Genomic DNA, 22,670 nt, shown 5'->3' with positions numbered 1-22,670 from the left:
TCTTTCCTCTGAAATGCTGCTGTATCCTCCAACTCACAAAGAAATGTGAGATAAGTGTAAAACAGCCTGAATGCAATGTAGTTAAAAACAAGGAATAACAGAAGAATAAATATATCTAAGAAAGTGACATATCACACATTTAAGTAACTAAGAAAGATAGACAATATCTCAAGTATCAAGTTTATAGTGACTTACAGCGTACCAGCACATTCCCTAGGCAGTATTTATACAATTACGGGTAGCGTGATTTATTTGCAATCATTCCACCCATTGTCCAGATGCACAGCACTGGAAGTCAGCTCAAAAGATGCTTAAAGAATGGGTGGACATCAGATCCGTCACTCCTATTCCTTCCTCTAGACTAGAGAAAGGCAGAATTATACCTCATACATACATGCGTAAGTTATCAACACCATGGCCGGAATTTTCCAGCCGTTCACGGATTCTCTGGTTTCGCTGGAGATTTTGCTGAGCATTAAGTTCTCCATCCTCACTTGCAGCACCGGCGGGGCATGAATGGCTGGAAATTCCGATTCATATTTACTTGAAAATTATTTGTAATTCAGGATTAGACAACAGAAGTAATTCCATAATGTCGAAACCAAGTTGAGAGTCAAGATTAGAGAGAAAGGGCTGAATTATCTGACGAGTTGCAATCACCATTGGATTGGCACTCCGCTCCTATTTACTCACCTTACATAGAGCTTCACATTTCTCACCCGAACCTCCGAACCGGACCTCCTGAGAAATGAGAATGCATACCTGCTCCCCGCTTTGGGGGAAACAAACCCATGCCCATTTTTTTACAGCTTCAACTGCCGTGATACAGTAAGTTTAAATGTCCATTTGTTTAAATGCCACTTTAACAAGCTACAGAGAGACAACACTCTGATTTGTGATGAGAACCTCATGATTTAGTGATCCAGTATTATTCTGTGGTTTGTTTTTCATTAATCTTATATGTTACTTAATCTGTGAAAGATTAATCCAGTGATTTTATTAACTTGGATTAAGATTTACTTTTGGTGGCACTATGGACATTTTGGCATATACAGGTACAAATATAACCAGTTAGTAATTGTGTTACCTTCATTTCTGAAGTTTTGTTGTAGGTTCCATGTTACCAAAATTAATTGTTTGTTACACATTAGAAAGCAAGAACTTGCATTAATATAATGCATTTCATGACCTCAGGACATCTCTAAGCATTTTACAGTCAATAAAGCAGTTTGAAATAGTTACCTTTGTAACGTAGAAAACACAGCAAACAATTTGTGCACATAGCAAGGAGCCACAAGCAGCAATGTGGGTAATGACTCGATAACCTGTGCCTTTTCAGTAATGTTTGAGGGATAAGTATTGGCCAAGAAACCAGGAATAAATCCCCTACTCTTGAAATAGTGCAATGGGATCTTTTACATTCATTTGAGAGTGCAGATGGAACCTCAGTTTAGCATCTCATCTGAAAGGCGGGGCCCTGTGATATTTATCCATTGGAATATAGGTCCAAATTATATGCTCAGACCCTGGAGTGGGACTTAAGCCACACTCTTTTTGACTCTGACTCAGATGCAAGAATGTTCCCCACTGAGCCACAGATGGAAATTTGTGAGTGGACCATGTTGTAAGAAAGATTAGCTCGAGAGTAGCATTTCAAAATGTTTGCCTTTAATAATGGTTTCTTTTCTTACGCAGAACAGCTGTGGTTTGCCCGATTATAGACGTAATTAGTGACGATACGTTTGAATACATGGCTGGATCGGATATGACATACGGTGGCTTTAACTGGAAATTGAACTTCCGCTGGTATCCTGTTCCTCAGAGAGAGATGGACCGTAGAAAAGGGGACCGAACAATATCTGTTAGGTGAGTGCTGGAGAAGGATGAAGCAGTTTCCAATCCAACTTCCAAATTCACAGCAGAAGTTAAAAGTGTTGAAGTGATGCCTCTATCTTTCCAGGAAAAGTAGTTTCAGTGGGTATATAATGAAAATATAGTCCATTTTTGAAGTGTGTTTTGAGAGGGATCTCAGTGCAGAGGAACCTTGTTTTTATTGATAGGGGTGAAATTTCCCGTTCTGCTCACCATGGGAATTGTAGCAGGCGAGGGGCGGACCATGGAAAAGTCCTATGACTTTGGGCGGGATGTTCCGGTTGCGGGGTAAGCACAGCCAGAAATTCCCACTATAGTCTCGGAATCAGTAGTAAAACCAAAAAAAAGTATAATGCTTGCCCATTGATTGAAGGTTCAAAGTCAGTGTGAAGTGTTTATTGACAAGACTGGTCAAGTAATGGAATGTTTCAAGAATATTTAAGTCAAAATGCATTCATTTAACTCACTGGTAAGGCCACATTTGGAAAATGACACGCATTCCTGAGTACTCCAACCTCAAAATAAAATATTGGTATTAGCACTGATACTGGAGAGAACTCAAAGAAGTATTTCAAGGATAATTCTGGGTCTAGCCAAAAGTATGAGGACAGCCGGATTAAATTAAATCAATCCATCAGAGAAAAAATGGTTCAAAGGATTTGTCACCTAAATCTTTAAAATGCTACATTGACAAATTAGCAAGTCACTTAACCAGTACTGTGATAGAACATAGAACATAGAAAGCCACAGCACAAACAGGCCCTTCAGCCCACAAGTTGCGCTGATCATATCCCTACCTCTAGGCCTATCTATAGCCCTCAATCCCATTAAATCCCATGTACTCATCCAGAAGTCTCTTAAAAGACCCCAACGAGTTTGCCTCCACCACCACCGACGTCAGCCAATTCCACTCACCCACCACCCTCTGAGTGAAAAACTTACCCCTGACATCTCCTCTGTACCTACCCCCCAGCACCTTAAACCTGTGTCCTCTCGTAGCAACCATTTCAGCCCTTGGAAATAGCCTCTGAGAGTCTACCCTATCCAGACCTCTCAACATCTTGTAAACCTCTATCAGGTCACCTCTCATCCTTCGTCTCTCCAGGGAGAAGAGACCAAGCTCCCTCAACCTATCCTCATAAGGCATGCCCCCCAATCCAGGCAACATCCTTGTAAATCTCCTCTGCACCCTTTCAATGGCTTCAACATCTTTCCTGTAATGAGGTGACCAGAACTGCGCGCAGTACTCCAAGTGGGGTCTAACCAGGGTCCTATAAAGCTGCAGCATTATCTCCCGACTCCTAAACTCAATCCCTCGATTAATGAAGGCTAGTACGCCGTACGCCCTCTTGACCGCATCCTCCACCTGCGAGGCCGATTTAAGAGTCCTATGGACCCGGACCCCAAGCTCCTTCTGATCCTCTACACTGCTAAGAATGGTACCCTTCATATTATACTGCTGCTTCATCCCATTGGATCTGCCAAAATGGATCACTACACACTTATCCGGGTTGAAGTCCATCTGCCACTTCTCCGCCCAGTCTTGCATTCTATCTATGTCTCGCTGTAACTTCTGACATCCCTCCAAACTATCCACAACACCACCTACCTTGGTGTCGTCAGCAAACTTACCAACCCATCCCTCCACTTCCTCATCCAGGTCATTTATGAAAATGACAAACAGCAAGGGTCCCAGAACAGATCCCTGGGGCACTCACAGCAGTAGGAAGCACAAATGTAATATTGTTGCCAAATTTTACTGGAATTGGAAAATTCCACCCCACCCTCAGGGATATAAGTAGACTAAATACATGTCCCACAAAAGTAAGTAGAGCTGCATTCAGTTGTGTGTTAAAGTTGGAATGCCAGAAACCATCGGTAGCACAGTGGTTAGCACTGCTGCTTCACAGCTCCAGGGTCCCAGGTTCGATTCCCGGCTCGGGTCACTGTCTGTGTGGAGTTTGCACATTCTCCTCGTGTCTGCGTGGGTTTCCTCCGGGTGCTCCGGTTTCCTCCCACAGTCCAAAGATGTGCGGGTTAGGTTGATTGGCCAGGTTAAAAATTGCCCCTTAGAGTCCTGAGATGCGTAGGTTAGAGGGATTAGCAGGTAAATATGTGGGGGTAGGGCCTGGGTGGGATTGTGGTCGGTGCAGACTCGATGGGCTGAATGGCCTCCTTCTGCACTGTAGGGTTTCTATGATTTCTATGATTTCTATGATTACACCATTCCTTCAGTTCAACAGTCAGCAGAGCCACAGATGCCTGGTTGGCCTGTTAATTGCCTCAGTCTCGTGCCTTTTGAATGTCCTCTATCCCCAATTTACTTCAACGTTCGTCCCCGAGCCTGACACTGCTGTGAAATCTTTTCAGACTCTCCAAAAGCTTTGCCAGCCATGGCAGATGCAATGTGATGCATTTTTGTTTTTTCAAAAAAGCATACCGTTAGAAAACACGGCCTAGGCAGAAAGTTTATTGGAAAAGTATAATGTATTCATCAAGACTTCATGGTTTGTCAGTAATATATAAAGCGCACAAAATTAATTTGCCCCAATTTTTGGGTTGTGTTTGGTTGCGTTGTGTCATGTGTTTCATGACATTTCCATTCGGTTCCAGGTGGGTAAGCTACAAAATTCTTCTTCCATATTATCTGAATGTTCTTGGTGCAAGTTCTGGCCTCCAGCATTGGTCTCCTCTCAACATTACCAACAAGCTCTGAACACACAGAGTGGTCCATGCAGACCACATGGAACAGGCTGTCTGTTCTCTATTAAAGGTAGGCTGCATAAAAAGATTGCCACAATGGAAATTCTTGCAAACTGAACCAGGGAAGACAAAGGAATCAAGACTGATGGATGCAGTACTGGAGGTATTGCTAATACAGGTGGACTGGAGGAGAGACATCATTGTGCCATGGGGTGGGAGGTGGGTGGAGGCAAGAGATCCTCAAAGGCAAGGGTCATAGAGGAGGTGCCACAAGAGGTGTAATGACCTAACCCAGGGGTCAGTCAGTGAATGCATCTTCATGTGACATCTCCTGTCCATCTCACCACTAACTTTTCACACTGCTAAATAGACTGTTGCATCACCTCTTCCCCTGCCCCATAACACACACTGCAGTAAACTGAAACCTAATACCCAGATACTTAACCTCACCTTCACTTACCCGCTAACGTTGCCAGCCTCTCACCCACCTCGCACTGCCTCCACATGCCCCCAGCTATTCAGCTCTGGCAGCCACATCATCCAAACATGATGTTACAGAATCATTGACATTCTTCCCTCTCTCTTGTAGAGTAAGGTGACATTCAGAGCAGAACCAGCAGGGGACAAGGATGCCTGCATCTCCAGAGCCCTACTAAAGAGACCAAGTTACGAATCAGTGTATCATGGGGCTGGCTGCGAGAGAGTATTCCAAAGTTGTTGAGAACACTCAGGATGATGGTATGGTCCTGCCTTTTGCACCTTCTCAAGTCCCAGTTCACCTCATCTTGCTATCTGCCATGATGAGCAAGCTGTTGATGGCATGACCAGGGACCTCTTCCGTCCCACCCACTTAGCCACTTCCTGCACAATAACCTTCCCCTTTTAAGTTCCTGGAGAACTATCATCTGCCCAGACGCAAAAGTCCCAAAGGAAAGAGCACAACAGCATGGCACTGATCTCACTCTTTGCTCTCACACACACAGCTCCCAGCCCAGGCACGAGTACCACACTAAACTTGGAAGCTAGCACAGAACTGTTCGTAGCACGTGGTAGGTCATTAGGGCAAGTGGGCTGAAATCAGGCTAGAGTGAAAGTATGGGCAGACATGAACTGCTGCAGTGGACTCAGACCAAGATCTTGATGGTTTGGTATACAGGAAAGCACTGAATTCTGCACCCTGGAGTGTTGTGGATACTCGATCGTTGACAATATTTAAGACTGGAGAGACAGATCTTTAGCATTTCAGTGAATCAAGAGATATGGATTCTGGGCAGGAAAGTGGAGTTGAAGCCCAAGATCAACCTTGATTTCATGGCATGGTGGAGCAAGGCCATTTGGTCTACTCCTGCTTCTATCTCTTGTGGTTTTGTGCTCCTGTGGTATGTGTACCAAAAGGCTGTGTATTGCCTGGCCTGTCAGACAGTCCCCTGTCACTGTTAAGGAACATGGAGAAGTCCAGCTCTAACTTGGTAGAGGGCAATGCACAGACCCTGTCTTCTCTGAAGACCCTGATTGATTACCCTGGTGTGATGCTGGCCCACAGGCACTGCCATTGCTGCCTCCATACCTGTTGCAGCCTTTAGATGGACAGACCACCTAGTCCCATGCCCTCCCTGGGAGGATGCAGCATCACTATCTGGCACTTGCACCAAAACACATCCAAAAATGCTCCAAAATACTTGCACTTTCCAATGGAAAAAGTTCCAACAATTTAATTCAGTCGCAATCAATGTGCCTTGCTCTTTAAATACTGCTACCACAGGGCCCATCTTGTTGCTTCAGGCTTCTTTTTTAAGAATGGACTTGCCAGGACTTGCATTATCCAGATTTGGAATCTTGGTGTCACATCAGCCAGTTGAGCTGTGTGAGCTCAGAATAATAGTATTCATTGTGATCAAGTGCATGCAGGGGACACGTGCATGTGCACTAATCATTTGAGAATGCCGCATGGGGTATACACATTGTGGCCATAGCACTACTTGCCTCCAGGAAACCAGATAGACCTTTGTAGCAGCACTACACAACTCAGTGTTGCCACTATTTTCTTTATCTCGAAACTGAAATATGATGTACCTTTCGCAAATTTTGTCATTCCATGTGACTTTCCTGTTAATTGGCTGCAACTTTTAAATTTTCTCAAACTTTCCAATCCCATCTGAGCTAACCATTGTTGTTCTCTGCCCAAAAGCCGATCTGACCCACGGCGCCACTTCCTGTTTAGGCCAAGGTGGCGTATCCCGAATCCAGCCCAGCAGGAACAGGCAATTGAACCATGTGCTGTTGACACCAATTTGACCCACACCAGTCGTCCAGTCAACTGAACACACAAGGGATTTGAGTTGCTGTAGCAACATAGACATGTTGTAATCTGAAGCTATGGATAGTGATGGTAGAGGGTCCATTTTTTTTCCATCATATGGCTGACGAGGAATCTCTCCCGATCTTACCACCTTCCATTGGGGTGTGTTGGAAGGATTTGCAAGTTGATACTCAAACCTGTTTGGCCGTATTATGAACACACCTTCCTTGGCCACCAAGTCCTGACCAGAGGGACTTGAAGCTGGAGCTTCTAGATCAGAGGCAGGGATGCTACCCACTGCACCACAGGACCTCTGGGCTGATCATCAACACTTTCATTTGAGCAGTGCAAAGCTACAGGGCAGAACCAAACATAATGTATTGGGCTGAATTCTAGAAGAGTTGGAACCCCATCATTTGGCTAACAAATGGATCCCAAATCTATATCTGCAGCAGCACCAGGAGAGGTGGCCACTTCTGAGGTAGCGAGGCAGGTGTGATAGCACTTTAATATGGGGAGGCGCCTTTAGTTGCCTACAGAGAAGTAACCTAAAAAGAGGCCCGAAATCCTCATCATTACTGGGTTGGAGGGGAAGTCCCTCCATAACAATAATGTCAGACATCGTTGCAGGCTTTTATCCCTTTGGCCTTGTTATTGGGACATGGAGCCTCCCATTTGAATGGTCACCCGAATTGATGCCAGAAGGGCACCACAATTGAGCTAGTGGTCTCTGCACTTTGTTGGCAGGGGGAGCTTTGACAGTGGAAAAATACCATCGCAAAATGGCCCATCGAGGGGGACCTTATATGCTCTCATTAGCTGCTCACCTCTGTGTAGTGTGCAGCTTACCTGGTTCCAAGTCTGTCTGGGAAAGTCCCCTGGAGATAGGAATGTGTTCAGAGGCCTATGTGACTCCAGTCTATTTATCCATCCCCCTCCACACCTCCAATCCTGTCACCACAGGACTGGGAAAATTCAGCCTATTGGTGTTGCCTCAATGATGGAATATTAACATAAACTATTTTGTTCTCTTACTTCCAGAGCTATAATGCTGCAGATTGAACTTGGTGGCTGTCTCTTAAACATTATCAAATTGAATAAACAACCTTTGTAAGTTGTGACAGCAAATCAAGCTGATCCTTAAAATTACTTACATGTTGTCATTGTCATGCATTTGCTCAAACTGGGGGTTAGGTTGAATGTTGTGGGATGGCTCTTGTTCCTTTTCCAAATGCTGATAGCTATCTGTTGTTTGTGGCTTTGAAGAAAAAGGCAGACAATGAAAGTCATAATGAGGAGGCAACTTTGCAAGAAGAAGCAATTTAGCCAGGATAGCTTGCTGGCCTGATGTCTATTGAACAAGGCGTGTTTCCTCTTGTAACTAATATTCTGGTTTATCTTTCAACTCACAAACTCAGTTGTTATGTCCCAAGCATAATTTGCACAACAGCAGTACAGCACTTAATGGATGTGCATTATGCACTGTGCACAGCATTTAATGCATGTACTGTGGTAGCAAATTGTGCGTCGTCTCTTCTGATGATGCTCCTAACTGTAGAGATTTGCATTCTAATTAGTATTCTGTAACTTGATTTCTGTGTCTGTGCACTGTTGGAGAACAGAGACCACTCCATCTGACGAAGGAGCAGCAAGCTCCGAAAGCTTATGGTATTTGCTACCAAATAAACCTGTTGGACTTTAACCTGGTGTTGTGAGACTTCTTACTGTGCTTACCCCAGTCCAACGCCGGCATCTCCACATCGATGCCCCTAACATCAGAGTGGATTTGGCATCTTACCCATGTCCAGACCATCCATCACTCACACCTGATCATACAGACACAAGCTCAGATATATCCACCTTGGGAGAATTGATAGGAATGAGTGCCTGGTCAAGCAACCAGCACAGGAAGAGGAGGTGGTGATGACATCAACAGAGGAGCAAAAGTATAGCTCAATATGTATCTAAGCCCAAATGTTTCTGCGCTGCAGAGATAATGGCCTGGATCTTCTGATCAATGGCAGTGTCGGTCGGATTAATGCTGCACTCAAAAATTCCCTCAACTCGACACTGTTGCACATTTCCTCTGGGATCTTCACAGAAATGCACAGCACAGCAGAATTTGAGAAACTCAGTCAGATTGCAGTAGAATCAGAGGAAGAGAGGACATGGCCCCTCTTTACGGTACTAACTGCTGTATGGTAAGATTAAAGGTCAAGTCTTGACGTTAGTGAATGAATGAGTGGGTGAATATATTAGTGGGTGAGTGAATGGGTAGCTGGGTAAGTGCATGGGTAGGTCAGTGGATCACTGGTAAGTGGGTAAATAGGTAAGTTAGTAGGGTAGTGGGAAGATGCCAAGTAGATCACTGGATATCTTGAACACCAGGAACAATCAGCCAGCCTGAAATTCTGGCAGTAGTTGCTGGGCTATCCCATGATCTAGCACCAAACACAGTACAGTAACAGGTATCATTTCATGGCCTCAATTGTGAGCAGGAGGTTGTCACCAGTCTTAGTTATCCCACTGAGATAGGATAGGTAAAAGATAAACACTGAACACTGTTGCTAAGGGCTCCCAGTTGTTTGCCAAAACTGCTCCCAGCTACTTGTCAATAACCATTTGATGTCAGAATACTCACAAGTTTACCTTGAAAAGAGGGATGACAAGCACAATTTGTATTCATATAGTGTTTTAATGTACAAAAGACAACAATGGTATTTCAGGATGTAACAGGAGATGCTGAGCTTGGGAGATTGTTTTAGAGGGGTGATTGAAGCTTGGATGAAAAAAGTACCTTTTGAGAAGAGAAGGGAGTGAATGACTGAGACAGATTAGTTTAGGGAGATGGATCCAGAAAGTAGAACCCAAGCAGCTGAAAATTCAGTCACAAACAGCGATGTATCGAAGTTAAGTTTGATCATTCAGTGATCAGTGTATTTGTCTTGCATGACCTATCAGCACCAAATACTTCTTGGCAATTTTGTTATCCTCACTAAAGGTATTGTTGCATTTTGATTCCTGCTAAAAATGCTTTCCTTCTGTGAGAATAGGTAATATGATGGCTGGGGTTCTCTGGCCATTCACGTCTTGCCATCACTGCCAGTGAGAACAGAATTTGGTGCTCAGCCAAATCTTCGTTCACTTCAGCGGGACTGCAGAATCCCAGCTAAGGGCGAGGTCGGAGAATCCGGCCCAATATTAACTTAAATTCAGTCGAGTAATAGGAGATTAATTTTAACATCAATGTAATATCTTAAAGGATGCTAGAATGCCATATGAGCCAGAGGTGAGATGTACAACAGCAAATAATTTATTAACTATTGTGATGACTTTCAAATCATGTTAATGTAATGAAAAGATCATTTGATGGGAAAAAAATCTGTTCTGGGCAGTAGTGTTAAGGTGTGATCCTGACTGCAACTTGTAGGAGATCCAAATCTGCTGAGTTTTATATCAATACATCTTCCCCTTTTTGTGCATCCTCTGTTCTAACCACTCCACCATTGGCAGCTGTGCTTTCAGCTAATAAGGTCGTAAACCCTGGAAACTCCTCCCTAAATCTCCCTACCCTTTTCTCCTCTTTGACCAAGTTTTGGTCATCCATTCTCATACCTCCTTTTGTGGCTCAGTGTCAATTTTTTAAAGAAAGACTTGCATGTCGCACCTTTTGCATTCACTGGATCTCTCAGTGTTTTGCAGTCAATGCAATACTTTAGAAGTGTAGTCACTGTTATAATGTAGGAAATGCAGCAAACAAACTGCATGTAGTGAACTCCTGTGAACAACATTGTGATAATGACCAGATCATCTGGTTTTTTTGTATTGATGATTGAAGAATAAATATTGGTAAAGATACCAGGGGGATCTCCCCTGTCTTTCTTTGAGATAGTCTCATGGGATCTTCTACATCTCTCTCCAGAGGGCAGATAGGAACACCATTAGATGGCTCATCTGAAAGACAACACCTCCAACAGTGCAAAACACTAGAATGTCAGTCTTGATTGTTGTTGCCGGGGAAAGTCGGGGGTGGGGGGGGATTTTCCACCCTCATATTTGGCAGCAGGGCAGAGAATCGAGGGGGTGTCCAGAAACGCCTTTCAAAACTGGATTTCCCCATTGATTGTCCCCACCCCCACCATGAAGTTACGGGATTCCCATCACAAAAACTCATGGACCCAGTTATCATAAATTTAAATATCATTAATGAGCTTCCCCATTGTATTAATCCCCCCTCTCCCCCGGTAAGGATCCCCCCACCCCCACACAGGACTAACATTCTAGTGTGCTGCACTGCTGGAGGTGTTGTCTTTCGGATGAGCCATCTAATGTATTCCTACCTGCCCTCTGAAGAGGGATGTAGAAGATCCCATGGGACCATCTCAAAGGAGTGATGCCTCATTGGCAGGGTTTACAACAGGTCTTGACAAACGGGAACCAACCAGGGAGCACTACCGGTCGGGGTAGGGGGGGGGGGGGTGGGGTGGGGGTGACTTCCATTGGGGAACTTCTGGGTAGGAGGAGATCCAAGTTCATGGGGGGGGTGGGGGTGGGGGGTGTTCTGTGGAATGATTCTGTTTTTTTACTTTTATTGTTTTCATGGTGCCCCAATCTATCAGGGGCTAAGGTTACTGACTCACCTACAGGATTTATTTTGACTATGTGTCAAAAAATATGGCTGGAAAAGCCGTCAGCGCGGCCGGTGGGCTACACACCACTTTTCCCACCTGACCTGACAGATAGGGTGACTAAGAGTGAGACTTGATCTCACAGCTGTCTGATTCACGGGCAAGAGTGCTCCCAACTGAGCCACAATGGCAATGTTTGATAAGGCTCCTACAAACTACCTTGGAACATTATACTATGTTAAAGACATCCAATAAATGCGAGTTGTTCTTGTTGTTGACCGAGCACAATTTTGGAGACATGCCTGGGTACATCATGCAATACTCAGGAATTTCTGATTTTCTTTTATTCATTCATGGGACATGGGCATCACTGGCTGGCCAGCATTTATTGCCCATCCCTAGTTGCACTTGAGAAGGTGGTGGTGAGCTACCTTCTTGAATCGCTGCAGTCCATGTGCTGAGAGTGACCCACAATGCTGGTAGGGAGGGAATTCCAGGATTTTGACCCAACAACTGCGAAGGAACGGCGATATATTTCCAAGTCAGGATGATGAGTGGCTTGGAGAGGAACTTGGTGGTGTTCCCATGTATCTGCTGCCCTTGTCCATCTAGATGGAAGTGCTGGTGGTTTTGGAAGGTGCTGTCTAAGGATCTTTGTGAATTGCTGCAGTGCATCTTGTAGATAGTACACGCTACTGCTACTGAGCATCGGTGGTGGAGGGAGTGGATGTTTGTGGATCAAGTGGGCTGTTTTGGTTAGTGTCAAGCTTCTTGAGTGTTGTTGGAGCTGCATCCATCCAGGCAAGCGGGGAGTATTTCATCACACTCCTGACTTGTGCCTTGTAGATGATGGACAGGTTTTGGGGGGGGTCAGGAGGTGAATTACTTACCGCAGTATTCCTAGCCTCTGACCTTCTCTTGTAGCCAATGTCTTTATGTGGCGAGTACAGTTGAGTTTCTGGTCAATGGTAACCCCAAGGATGTTGACAGTGGGGGATTCAGTGATGGTAACACCATTGAACGTCAAGGGGTGGTGGCTAGAGTGTCTCTTATTGGCGATAGTCATTGCCTAGCATTTGTGTGGCGCGAATGTTACTTGCCACTTGTCAGCCCAAGCCTGGATATTGTCCAGATCTTGTTGCATTTGAACATGGATTTCTTCAGTATCTGAGGAGTCGTAAATAGTGCTGAACATTGTGCAATCATCAGCGAACATCCCCACTTCTGACCTTATGACGGAGGGAAGGTCATTGATGAAGCAGCTGAAGATGGTTGGGCCGAGGACACTACCCTGAGGGACTCCTGAAGAGATGTCCTGGAGCTGAGATGACTGACCCTCCACAACCACAACCATTTTCCTATGTGCCAGGTATGACTCCAACCTCAGTTGCCCAGCAGATCTTATGCCTGCTGAAATTTGGTTCCATTTTGAACCTAGAGAGTGCCAGAACAAATCTTCAAATTCCATTGAACAGATGAAATTTCATGTATATAGCACCCTCAGGACCTCAGAAAGTGTATAACTACAAATTAAGTACTTTTGAAATGTAGTCTCTGTGTAAAGATGGCCAAAAGGTCTGCTAAAAACATTTTAATTTTTTTACTCCTATCTCCAATGGGCCTTTTTGGACATCGGTGACCCCTTTTGAAACAACACAATATTATTTTAACCCCTCTCTCCTCAGCATGTCTCTGTTGTGCCATGATGGGTATTTGATAGATTTTCAGATGTCTCCAACTATAGGTTTTGGAATGGAGCCTAATAGAAATGGATGCAAATCTCAATCATGTGCACTTACGTTCATTGAAAGTTCATGTTATTCGAATCTTAGCAGACAGAAAGAAACTTGCTTGTCCCTGGCATATCTTTGAAAGAGCTGTCAATTAGCCTCACGCTCCTGCTCTTCCTGCACAGTCCTGAAACCCTTTTATCTTCAAGTATTTATTTTGAAAGTTACTATTGAATCTGCTTCTAGCTCCCTTTCAGGAAATTCATTCCAGATAATCCTACTTTTCTGTGTAAAACCATCCCCTGTAATCTCGCCTCTGGTTCCTTTGCCAATTACCTTACATTTGTGCCCTCTAATTATCAGCCCTTCTGCCACTAGAGGCAGTTTCTCCTTATTTAGTCCATCAAAACCCTTTGTGATTTTGAACATGTCTATGAAGCCACCAATTAACCTTCTCTGCTCCAAGAAGGTTTTTCTTCCTAATTTTTACGTGTTCATCTAAACGTACAATTGATGGATAGTCTCAGTGAATATTTTCCTGGTTTCTCCTTTTTCTTGGACAAGATAAATGTCAATTAAGGCATTATTTAGCAAGCTTGTATTTAACAAGCTTTACCCTTGTCAGGCAAAGCCACTTTACAATGAATGCCATTTGTTAACTTAACCTGTTGGCCTTCAGTATAGCATGGAATAGCATTGATATTGTTCACAGTTTTGAGCCTCAAAGGCTTAGAGGAAATGTCAACTCATCGTCACATCTTAGTGGTCTCTATGGAGAAGTATCAAATACCTTCTCTACTGCAAGCACAGAATTTTATATAATGGATATGAGGTTGTAAATGCTGTACCATCGGCATGACATCAGTTATTTCTGGTTCTGGAGATGGTGGCTAGAATTCTCTGACTGTCCACGCCTCGCCACCGCTGCCAGCGAGACTGGAGAATTTGACGCTCAGCCAAATCTCCATTCGCTGTAGCAGGACTGGAGAATCCCAGCTGCAGGTGAGATCAGAGAATCCGGCCCAGTGTTTCAATTACATTCACATATAAATGAGGACTAAAATAGGCTCAAGGAGCAGACATTTCCTGTAGTTTGTAAATACTATTTTGGATATAGTAGAAAGCTATATCCAGAATTTGACTTGCTTAAGAATGGCAGTCTTATCCTAGACTTTCTTGTATTTTACCATAAATGTCCTCTTCCAATGGTGATCTTGTTTTGCAATTGTCAATGGTTGGTGTGTTTATGTCTCAACACCTTGCATGTATTTTCTAAGATGAAATTAATCACTAAATACTCCAGGATTAAGCTGGATTGCAAATGTAACACCTGATTTTCTATGTTAAAATCAAGCTTCTCCTTAAACTCCTCGCTGCCCCTTCCACCTTCACTTTTGTAAGACCTCATTCCTTAAATTTCAATTACTTAAGTTCAGACCTGAAAATTGCAAGATATTAGACTTAAGTTCCACGTGAAATAATATGAAAAGTAGCATCAAAACCATAGAGTTTCCACCAATATACAAACAATCTGTAGTTGAACTACAGTTCGAGGTGATTGGTCAAATCAATCTATTCCAGATGTAATACAAATTATTCTTTTGCAATATCTGTTATACTCTTTATGCTATCAGCATTGGACACCTCCTCATCTTGAACCACTGATAAAAGAGATTACAGAAAAATAAACAAAACACTGTGGATTCTTGAATCTGAAACAAGAACAGAGGAAGCTGATTTGCCAGTACCTATCAGAAGAGAAACATAGTTAGCAGTTTGAGGCATGGACCCTTCGTCAGAACTGAAAGGAAAGAGAATGTTGGAGCAAAGGAAACTGCAGCAAAACTAGCAACTTTAAAAACAAATAACAGATGGCCAGGTGTGAGAAGGGGTGGGAGGGGAGGGGGTTGCATTGAGACTTTAAGTGTATGGGATATTTTTTTTAAAAGGTGTTTAAGATCAAAGAGAAAGATCACAATCTAAAGCTGCTGAACTCAACATTGAGTCCCAAGGGCTGCAACATGCCCAGCTGGAAGATGAGATGCTGCTCCTCCAGCTTGCGCCAGGCTTCACTGCAGCATTGCAGCAGGCTAAGGATGGACATGTGGGCATGAGAGCAAGATGCTGAGTTAAAATGGCACGCAACAGGAGGTTGGGGTTATGCTTGCAAACTGAGCGAAGGTGTTCAAATTGGTCACCCAGTCTATGTTTAGTCTTCTCGATGTAGAGGAGACTGCATTGGGAGCAGTAAATACAATAAACCAAATTGAAGGAAGTGCAAGTGAAATGGTGTTTAACTTGAAAGCAGTATTTGGGGCCTTGAATGATGAGGAGAGAAGAAGTAAAAAGGAAAAGTGTTACACCTTCTGCAATTGCAAGGGAAGGTGTCATGGGAAGGGATGCAGTGTTGGGCATGATGGAAGAGTAGACCAGGATGTCATGGAGGGAGAGGTCCCTGTGGAATGCTGATGGGTGGAGAGGGGAAGATGTGTTTAATGGTGGCATCTTGCTGGAGCTGGTGGAAATGGCAGAGGATGATCCTTTCAATGCGGAGGCCAGTGGGGTGAAAAATGAAGGCAACGAGAACCCTGTCATGATTCTGGGAGGGAGGGGAAGGGGTGGGGTAGAGGTGCAGGAAATAGATTGAATCCAGTTGAGTGCCCTGTTAACTACAGGTGGAAGGAAACCTCGGTTAAGGAAAAAAGCAGATATGTCAGAAGCATTATTTACAAAAGTGGCATAATCAGAACAGATGCAACAGAGGCAGAGAAACTGAGAGAATGGGATGAAGTCCTTACAGGGAGCAGGGTGTGAGGAGCTGTAATCGAGGTAGCTGTGGGAATCGGTGGATTTGTAATGAATACTGGTAGACACTCTAGCACCAGAAATGGAGACACAGAGGTCAAGGAAGGGAAGGCAAGTTTTGGAGGTGGACTATTTGAAGGTGAGAGAGGGGTGGAAATTGGGAGAAAAATGGATAAATTTCTCCATGTCCAGATGAGAGCATGAAACAGCACCAACACAGTCATCGATATAATGGAAAATAAGTTATGAGAGCAGACGCCGAGTAGGACTGGAACAAGGAATGTTCCATATTACTCACAAAAAGACAGGCATAACTGGGGCCCATGCAGGGACCCCTGATAAAACTTTTTATTTGCAGGAAATTAGATCAGTTAAAGGAGAAATTATTCAGTGACAAAACAGATTCAGCCAGGTTGGGGAGAGTGGTGGTGGATGGGGATTGTTCAGGCCTCTGTTTAAGGGATAAGCAGAAAGCCCTCAGACCCTTGTGGCAGGGGTTGGAGGTGTAGTGGGATTGGACGCCCATAGTGAAAAGGAGGCAGTTTGGGCCAGGGAACTGGAAATTGTTCCGTTTCGACTCTGGATGACCTTTCAGAGTTAAGAGCAAAGAAAATCAGAGAAGATTTTCCCCGTGTCTGCGTGGGTTTCCTCCGGGTGCTCTGCTTTCCTGCCACAATCCAAAGAGATGTGGGTTATGTTGATTGGCCAGTCTAAATTGCCCTTTACTGTCAGGGGGATTAGCAGTGTAAATATGTGGGGTTACAGGGATAGAGCCTGAGTGGGATTGTTGTCAGTGCAGGCAGAGTGGCCTCTTTCTGCACTGTGGGCATTCTATGATTCTATGAAATGTTGGCTCTATTCTCTCTCCACAGATGCTGTCAGACCTGCTGAGATTTTCCAGCATTTTCTGTTTTTGTTTCAGATTCCAGCAGCCGCAGTATTTTGCCTTTAACTGGAAATTGATGATGTGACACAGTGCATCAGATAATCACCTATATTTGTGATCAGACCTGCTGACTAGGATAGTGCCACTGTTACCTTGCATACTGACCTCGCAGATGCTGAGTGAAAACTGTCAAACACAGGGGCTTCTGGTGGTTTGGGGTTGGGCAAGAACTGGCATGGGGGGGGGGGGGGGGGGGGGGGTGGCATGGGTGTGACCTTTTTTTCCTTACCTCTCAAAATTTATGAATCCAGACTATGGTTCACAACTCCTGTGAAATCTGTGAACCATAAGATATGGAGCAGCTGGCACAACTCCACAAAAATTGTGGGGTGCCATGAGATGCCAAACCCCACAATGGAACCAGCCAGGTCTGGGGTGAAGGGTGTGGGCTCCCTCGCTGCATCCTTTTCCCGAGCCACAGAAAATTGTGGGCTCCAGGAAAGGGTTGGGGGGCGGGGGGAGGTACAAAATACTTAATTGGGTCCCGAATGCCATTTTTTAATAACCTCCATTCCAACACAATAGGAGGCATGAACATCAGGACCATAGAATCATTAATGGCATAGACTTCTCGATGTCTCATTTGCCACATCTAATTCTATCAGCCTAACATTGTCCTCTTGATGTTTACGATTAACCTCTTCAAAAGTCACTTTACTTCTAAGTTTTGTGTCATCTGCACCTTTCAAAATTGTCCCCTGTACACCAAAATTCAAGTCATTGATATATGTATGGAAAAGCAGTGGCTCCATTGCCGATACCTGGGGAATCCACCAAATGCCTTGTTATAGTTCAACAACTGTTCACCACTTCTTTGTTTCCTGTCACTTAACTGACTCCATATCCATGTTGTCCCTCTTATCCCAGGGGCTTCAGCTTTCCTGGCAAGCCAAAGGCATGGTACTTTATCCTAACTTCCCTTTTTAGTTCTTATGATAGCTGACACTATTGTGAAGGAATGCAGCTATAATTACAGAGTTATAAGAATATCCAGCTCTGGATTATAAATAATAAGATTCAAAGAGTGTTTCCCCTATGAAGCAGGGATTAAAAATCACAAACAGAGCCCAACAGTTCAAAGCTTTATAAACATGCCTTGGCATAATTGTAGGCTCGAGGGCAACAACATCTTATGGTAAAGAGTATGATATATCATAGATCATAGAATCATACAGTGCAGAAGGAGGTCATTTGGATCATCGAGTCTGCACCGACCACAATCCCACCCAGGCCCTATATCCATAACCCCATGCATTTACCCTAGTTAGGGGACACTAAGGGGCAATTTAGCATGGCCAATCCACCTAACCTGCACATCTTTGGACTGTGGGAGGAAACTGGAGCACCCGGAGGAAACCCACGCAGACACGGGGAGAACGTGCAAACTCCACACAGACAGTGACCCAAGCCTCTAACACAGGACAGTCTTGAAAAACAGGAACTGGCCTTTGCATCACCACAGCAAGGCATTGATAAATTGCTAAGATACTACAATCTAACAATGGATAACTTTAAGGATGACCCAAAATAATGTGTCAACTGAATCCTGAAATCTGTGTATAGTTTTCAGCATGAGTGCTCTATATGCTTCCTGCTGGTTTAGTTCTTTTATGGTATAAAAATTGGAACTACACAGTAGGATTTTTAGATTTGTTGGATTCATTCCAGCATTTCTCAAGGTATAGTGCTGATAGTTCTCCCCTTAATTAGGTTAGAGATTTCTTGTTAGATTCGATAACTTTCTACTCGGGGATTTAGGGTACTTGTATATTGATGATACTCGTAAATATCCCTCTGTAACATTAATACAATTTGGATTCTTGGAAGGTAGCACAGTGGCACAGTGGTTAGCACTGCTGTCTTATAGTGCCAAGACCCCAGGTTCAATTCCAACCTTGAGTGACTGTGTGGAGTTTACACGTTCTCCCTGTGTCTGTATGGGTTTCCTCCAGTTTCCTCCCCCAGTCCAAAAATGTGCAGGTTAAGTGGATTGGCCATGCTAAATTGTCCCTTAAGTGTCCCAAGATATGTAGATATGGGGGATTAGTAAAGTAAATGCATGAATTTACGGGGATAAGGCCTGGGTGGGATGCTCTGTCTGAGAGTTGGTGCAGACTCGATGGATCGAATGGCCTCCTTCTGCACTGTAGGAATTCAATGATTCTCAAATAGAAACAAGGTTATGCTTACTTTTCCTCGGACTATCAATGTTACGATTACCATCAAAAGTGAATTGCTTGTTCAGTTATTTAATAAACTTTTATATAATTTAGGAAGTATAATGTCTCAAATAGTCTTCAATATCCAAACTTAAAACCCATCTCCATACACTTTTCAATGGAGAGATACATTGTTGAGGAGAGATGCTCAGACCCTTATGATATCCGGGTTGTTATAATTTGGCTAAAACCTCTGGAGGATGGTAATATTCTCCAGTGCTTCCTTTCCATCAGGGAGGGTTAGATCCATTCTGCAGACCCATTTAAGTCTCTTTGAGACCTGTCTTTCTCAACCTTAAGTAAGATTGATATCCGAAGAGCAACCCCCCCCCCCCCCCCCCCCCCAACGGATCCGGAATAGTCCCAGAAAGGGGTTAGGATAATAATCCACTTCACTATCCCTACTTGTTTTTTTCAACCTCCTTGAGTCCAGCTACTATACTCTTAATTTTAATTAAGTCCGTTTTGAGACCCCCGGCTCAGGTAATTACCCACAGGCAGGCTCACTTTGATTGCTTTGACTCCTGACTGGTCCATGTGAGCAATGCCATGGGAGGTAGCCATAAATATTCACTCCTAACCCACATCAGGGTGATCCTTATGTTTTATATTCAATATATATTTATTCATTCATTAAAATATTCATTAATATATTATGATGTTTAAATTCAAATGACTTGTCAACAACAGAAGACAGAGTACCTTATGATCAGGCTATTTCTATGAATTTAAGACATGAGAATTAATGTTAATGTATTTTATAGTTTCGTTTTTCAGGGCTCTTTCACTTTTTTCTCTTACTCATAAAGAAATAATCATATATTTTATTCTTGGCACACAAGTTTAAATGATGGATGGCAAGTACATTGATATTAAGAAATTTCTTTTGACACCAGTGAAATAGAAATCGCTGCTGGTATTGACAGATTTTAAATTGCACCCTATTTGACAGACACAGAAATCCAACCAACATTCCTAATGCAGAGAGAAAGGTACATTTTACCTGTTAAGGTAGATTTCTAAATACCAGTTCACTCCAGAGAAGTAAAAATAGAACTTATGCTCCAGGAATTTTAATCAGCATTGTATTTTTTAGAAGCTTCACTAATAATTATTTATATCACTAAGCTAGTGCATTTTCCCCTAATTGCTGTTGTCTTACCAGGGAATGAAATATGAGTTGCTGTCTTTCCTTTAGGACTCCTACCATGGCCGGGGGCTTGTTTTCGATTGACAGAGATTATTTTGAGGAAATTGGAACATATGATGCGGGGATGGATATTTGGGGTGGAGAGAACCTGGAGATGTCTTTTCGGGTAAGAAAGTAGTTTACCTTCCTCTGAATGCCTGTGTCAAAATTATATACTCAATTTTAAATATGCGCATGGGATTGCTTAGTAAAATAACTTGCTTCTAAAAACAATAATCAAAAATGCATATTTTCCAGCCACTCATTAAGTTGTGGCTTAGCGCATTGTGCATATTTATGACTGAACGTTGAGGAGGATGCTGCTCAAAGTACTATCAAATCTAAACACATCAAATAAGCAATGGTAGCTTCTTGGAAAAAGATCCCAGTGATAAAATCTGCCACTAAAGTAAGATATATTCTAGTCTCATATGAACAAGGTATGTTGCATTGCTTTTCTTTAGACTTTGTGGATTGGATTCTCCTCTATTACCACTCATTAGATGGTGGTTTTAGGGTGGGAAACAGAGTATAATGACCTGCCACCTCAAAGTAGCCAATCAAGTTTGTACCAGAACTATTCACCTAAAGACTCTGCAGTTCCCTTTAACCCCTGCCAGGAGCTTACCCTGTCGTATTTAACTGGAGGCAAATAGATATGGCTATCGCTTCTAGCACATTTTCTTCAAAGAACAAAGAACAGTACAGCACAGGAAACAGGCCCTTCGGCCCTCCAAGCCTGTGCCGCTCCTTGGTCCAACTAGACCAATCGTTTGTATCCCTCCATTCCCAGGCTGCTCATGTGACTATCCAGGTAAGTCTTAAACGATGTCAGCGTGCCTGCCTCCACCACCCTACTTGGCAGCGCATTCCAGGCCCCCACCACCCTCTGTGTAAAAAACGTCCCTCTAATGTCTGAGTTATACTTCGCCCCTCTCAGCTTGAGCCCGTGACCCCTCGTGATCGTCACCTCCGACCTGGGAAAAAGCTTCCCACTGTTCACCCTATCTATACCCTTCATAATCTTGTATACCTCTATTAGATCTCCCCTCATTCTCCGTCTTTCCAAGGAGAACAACCCCAGTCTACCCAATCTCTCCTCATAGCTAAGACCCTCCATACCAGGCAACATCCTGGTAAACCTTCTCTGCACTCTCTCCAATGCCTCCACGTCCTTCTGGTAGTGCGGCGACCAGAACTGGACGCAGTACTCCAAATGTGGCCTAACCAGCGTTCTATACAGCTGCATCATCAGACTCCAGCTTTTATACTCTATACCCCGTCCTATAAAGGCAAGCATACCATATGCCTTCTTCACCACCTTCTCCACCTGTGTTGCCACCTTCAAGGATTTGTGGACTTGCACACCTAGGTCCCTCTGTGTTTCTATACTCCTGATGACTCTGCCATTTATTGTATAACTCCTCCCTACATTATTTCTTCCAAAATGTATCACTTCGCATTTATCCGGATTAAATTCCATCTGCCACCTCTCCGCCCAATTTTCCAGCCTATCTATATCCTGCTGTATTGCCCGACAATGCTCTTCGCTATCCGCAATTCCAGCCATCTTCGTGTCATCCGCAAACTTGCTGATTACACCAGTTACACCTTCTTCCAAATCATTTATATATATCACAAATAGCAGAGGTCCCAGTACAGAGCCCTGCGGACTCCACTTGAACACCACACTGCTGTCATCATTATGTGGTGGTGTGAGTAATGTATGCCTGATTCAGATACTGCATTTGTTTGCTGTGACTGAAAATTGGTGTGCAAATTGGCTTGAGAAAGAGTTCAAGTGGCAAAGACGCAAAAAGAGAAAAAGTGTGCATTATATGGTATAATTCTTCTGTCATTGTAAATATCAACAAACTTTAGTCTGCATAATGGCTTTAACATAATTAATATCTCAAAGTGATTCATATGAGAGATTGAAAACTAGGAAATATGATAAAACTGGAACAGCTCTGACCTGTTTTAGTTTTGATGTGGAGATGCCGGTGTTGGACTGGGACGAACGCAGTAAGAAGTCTCACAACACCAGATTAAAGTCCAACAGGTTTATTTGGTAGCAAATACCATAAGCTTTCAGAGCGCTGCTCCTTCGTCAGATGGAGTGGAAATGTGCTCTCAAACAGTGCACAGAGACTCAAAATCAAGTTACAGAATACTGATTAGAATGCGAATCCCTAAAGCCAGCCAGGTCTTAAAGGTACAGACAATGTGGGTGGAGGGAGCATTAAACACAGGTTAAAGAGATGTGTATTGTCTCCAGA

At 43.6% G+C, this 22,670-nt stretch overlaps 1 protein-coding gene across 3 annotated transcripts in view; it reads left to right on the top strand.

Annotated features, from left to right (window-relative positions):
- The window catches only part of galnt13 (polypeptide N-acetylgalactosaminyltransferase 13), a 421,054-nt gene that overhangs the window by 298,070 nt on the left and 100,314 nt on the right, over positions 1-22,670 (top strand). For all 3 annotated transcript variants that reach the window (XM_078229193.1, XM_078229194.1, XM_078229192.1), the window contains exons 5-6: positions 1,696-1,866; positions 20,401-20,518. In XM_078229193.1, the coding sequence (XP_078085319.1) occupies positions 1,696-1,866; positions 20,401-20,518 (289 nt within the window). The remainder of the gene's footprint in view (positions 1-1,695; positions 1,867-20,400; positions 20,519-22,670) is intronic.

Source organism: Mustelus asterias, chromosome 14, assembly GCF_964213995.1.
Source record: "Mustelus asterias chromosome 14, sMusAst1.hap1.1, whole genome shotgun sequence".
Lineage (NCBI taxonomy): Eukaryota > Metazoa > Chordata > Chondrichthyes > Carcharhiniformes > Triakidae > Mustelus > Mustelus asterias.
Note: the sequence above shows the minus strand (reverse complement) of the source record. Positions and strands in the feature narration are given on the sequence as shown.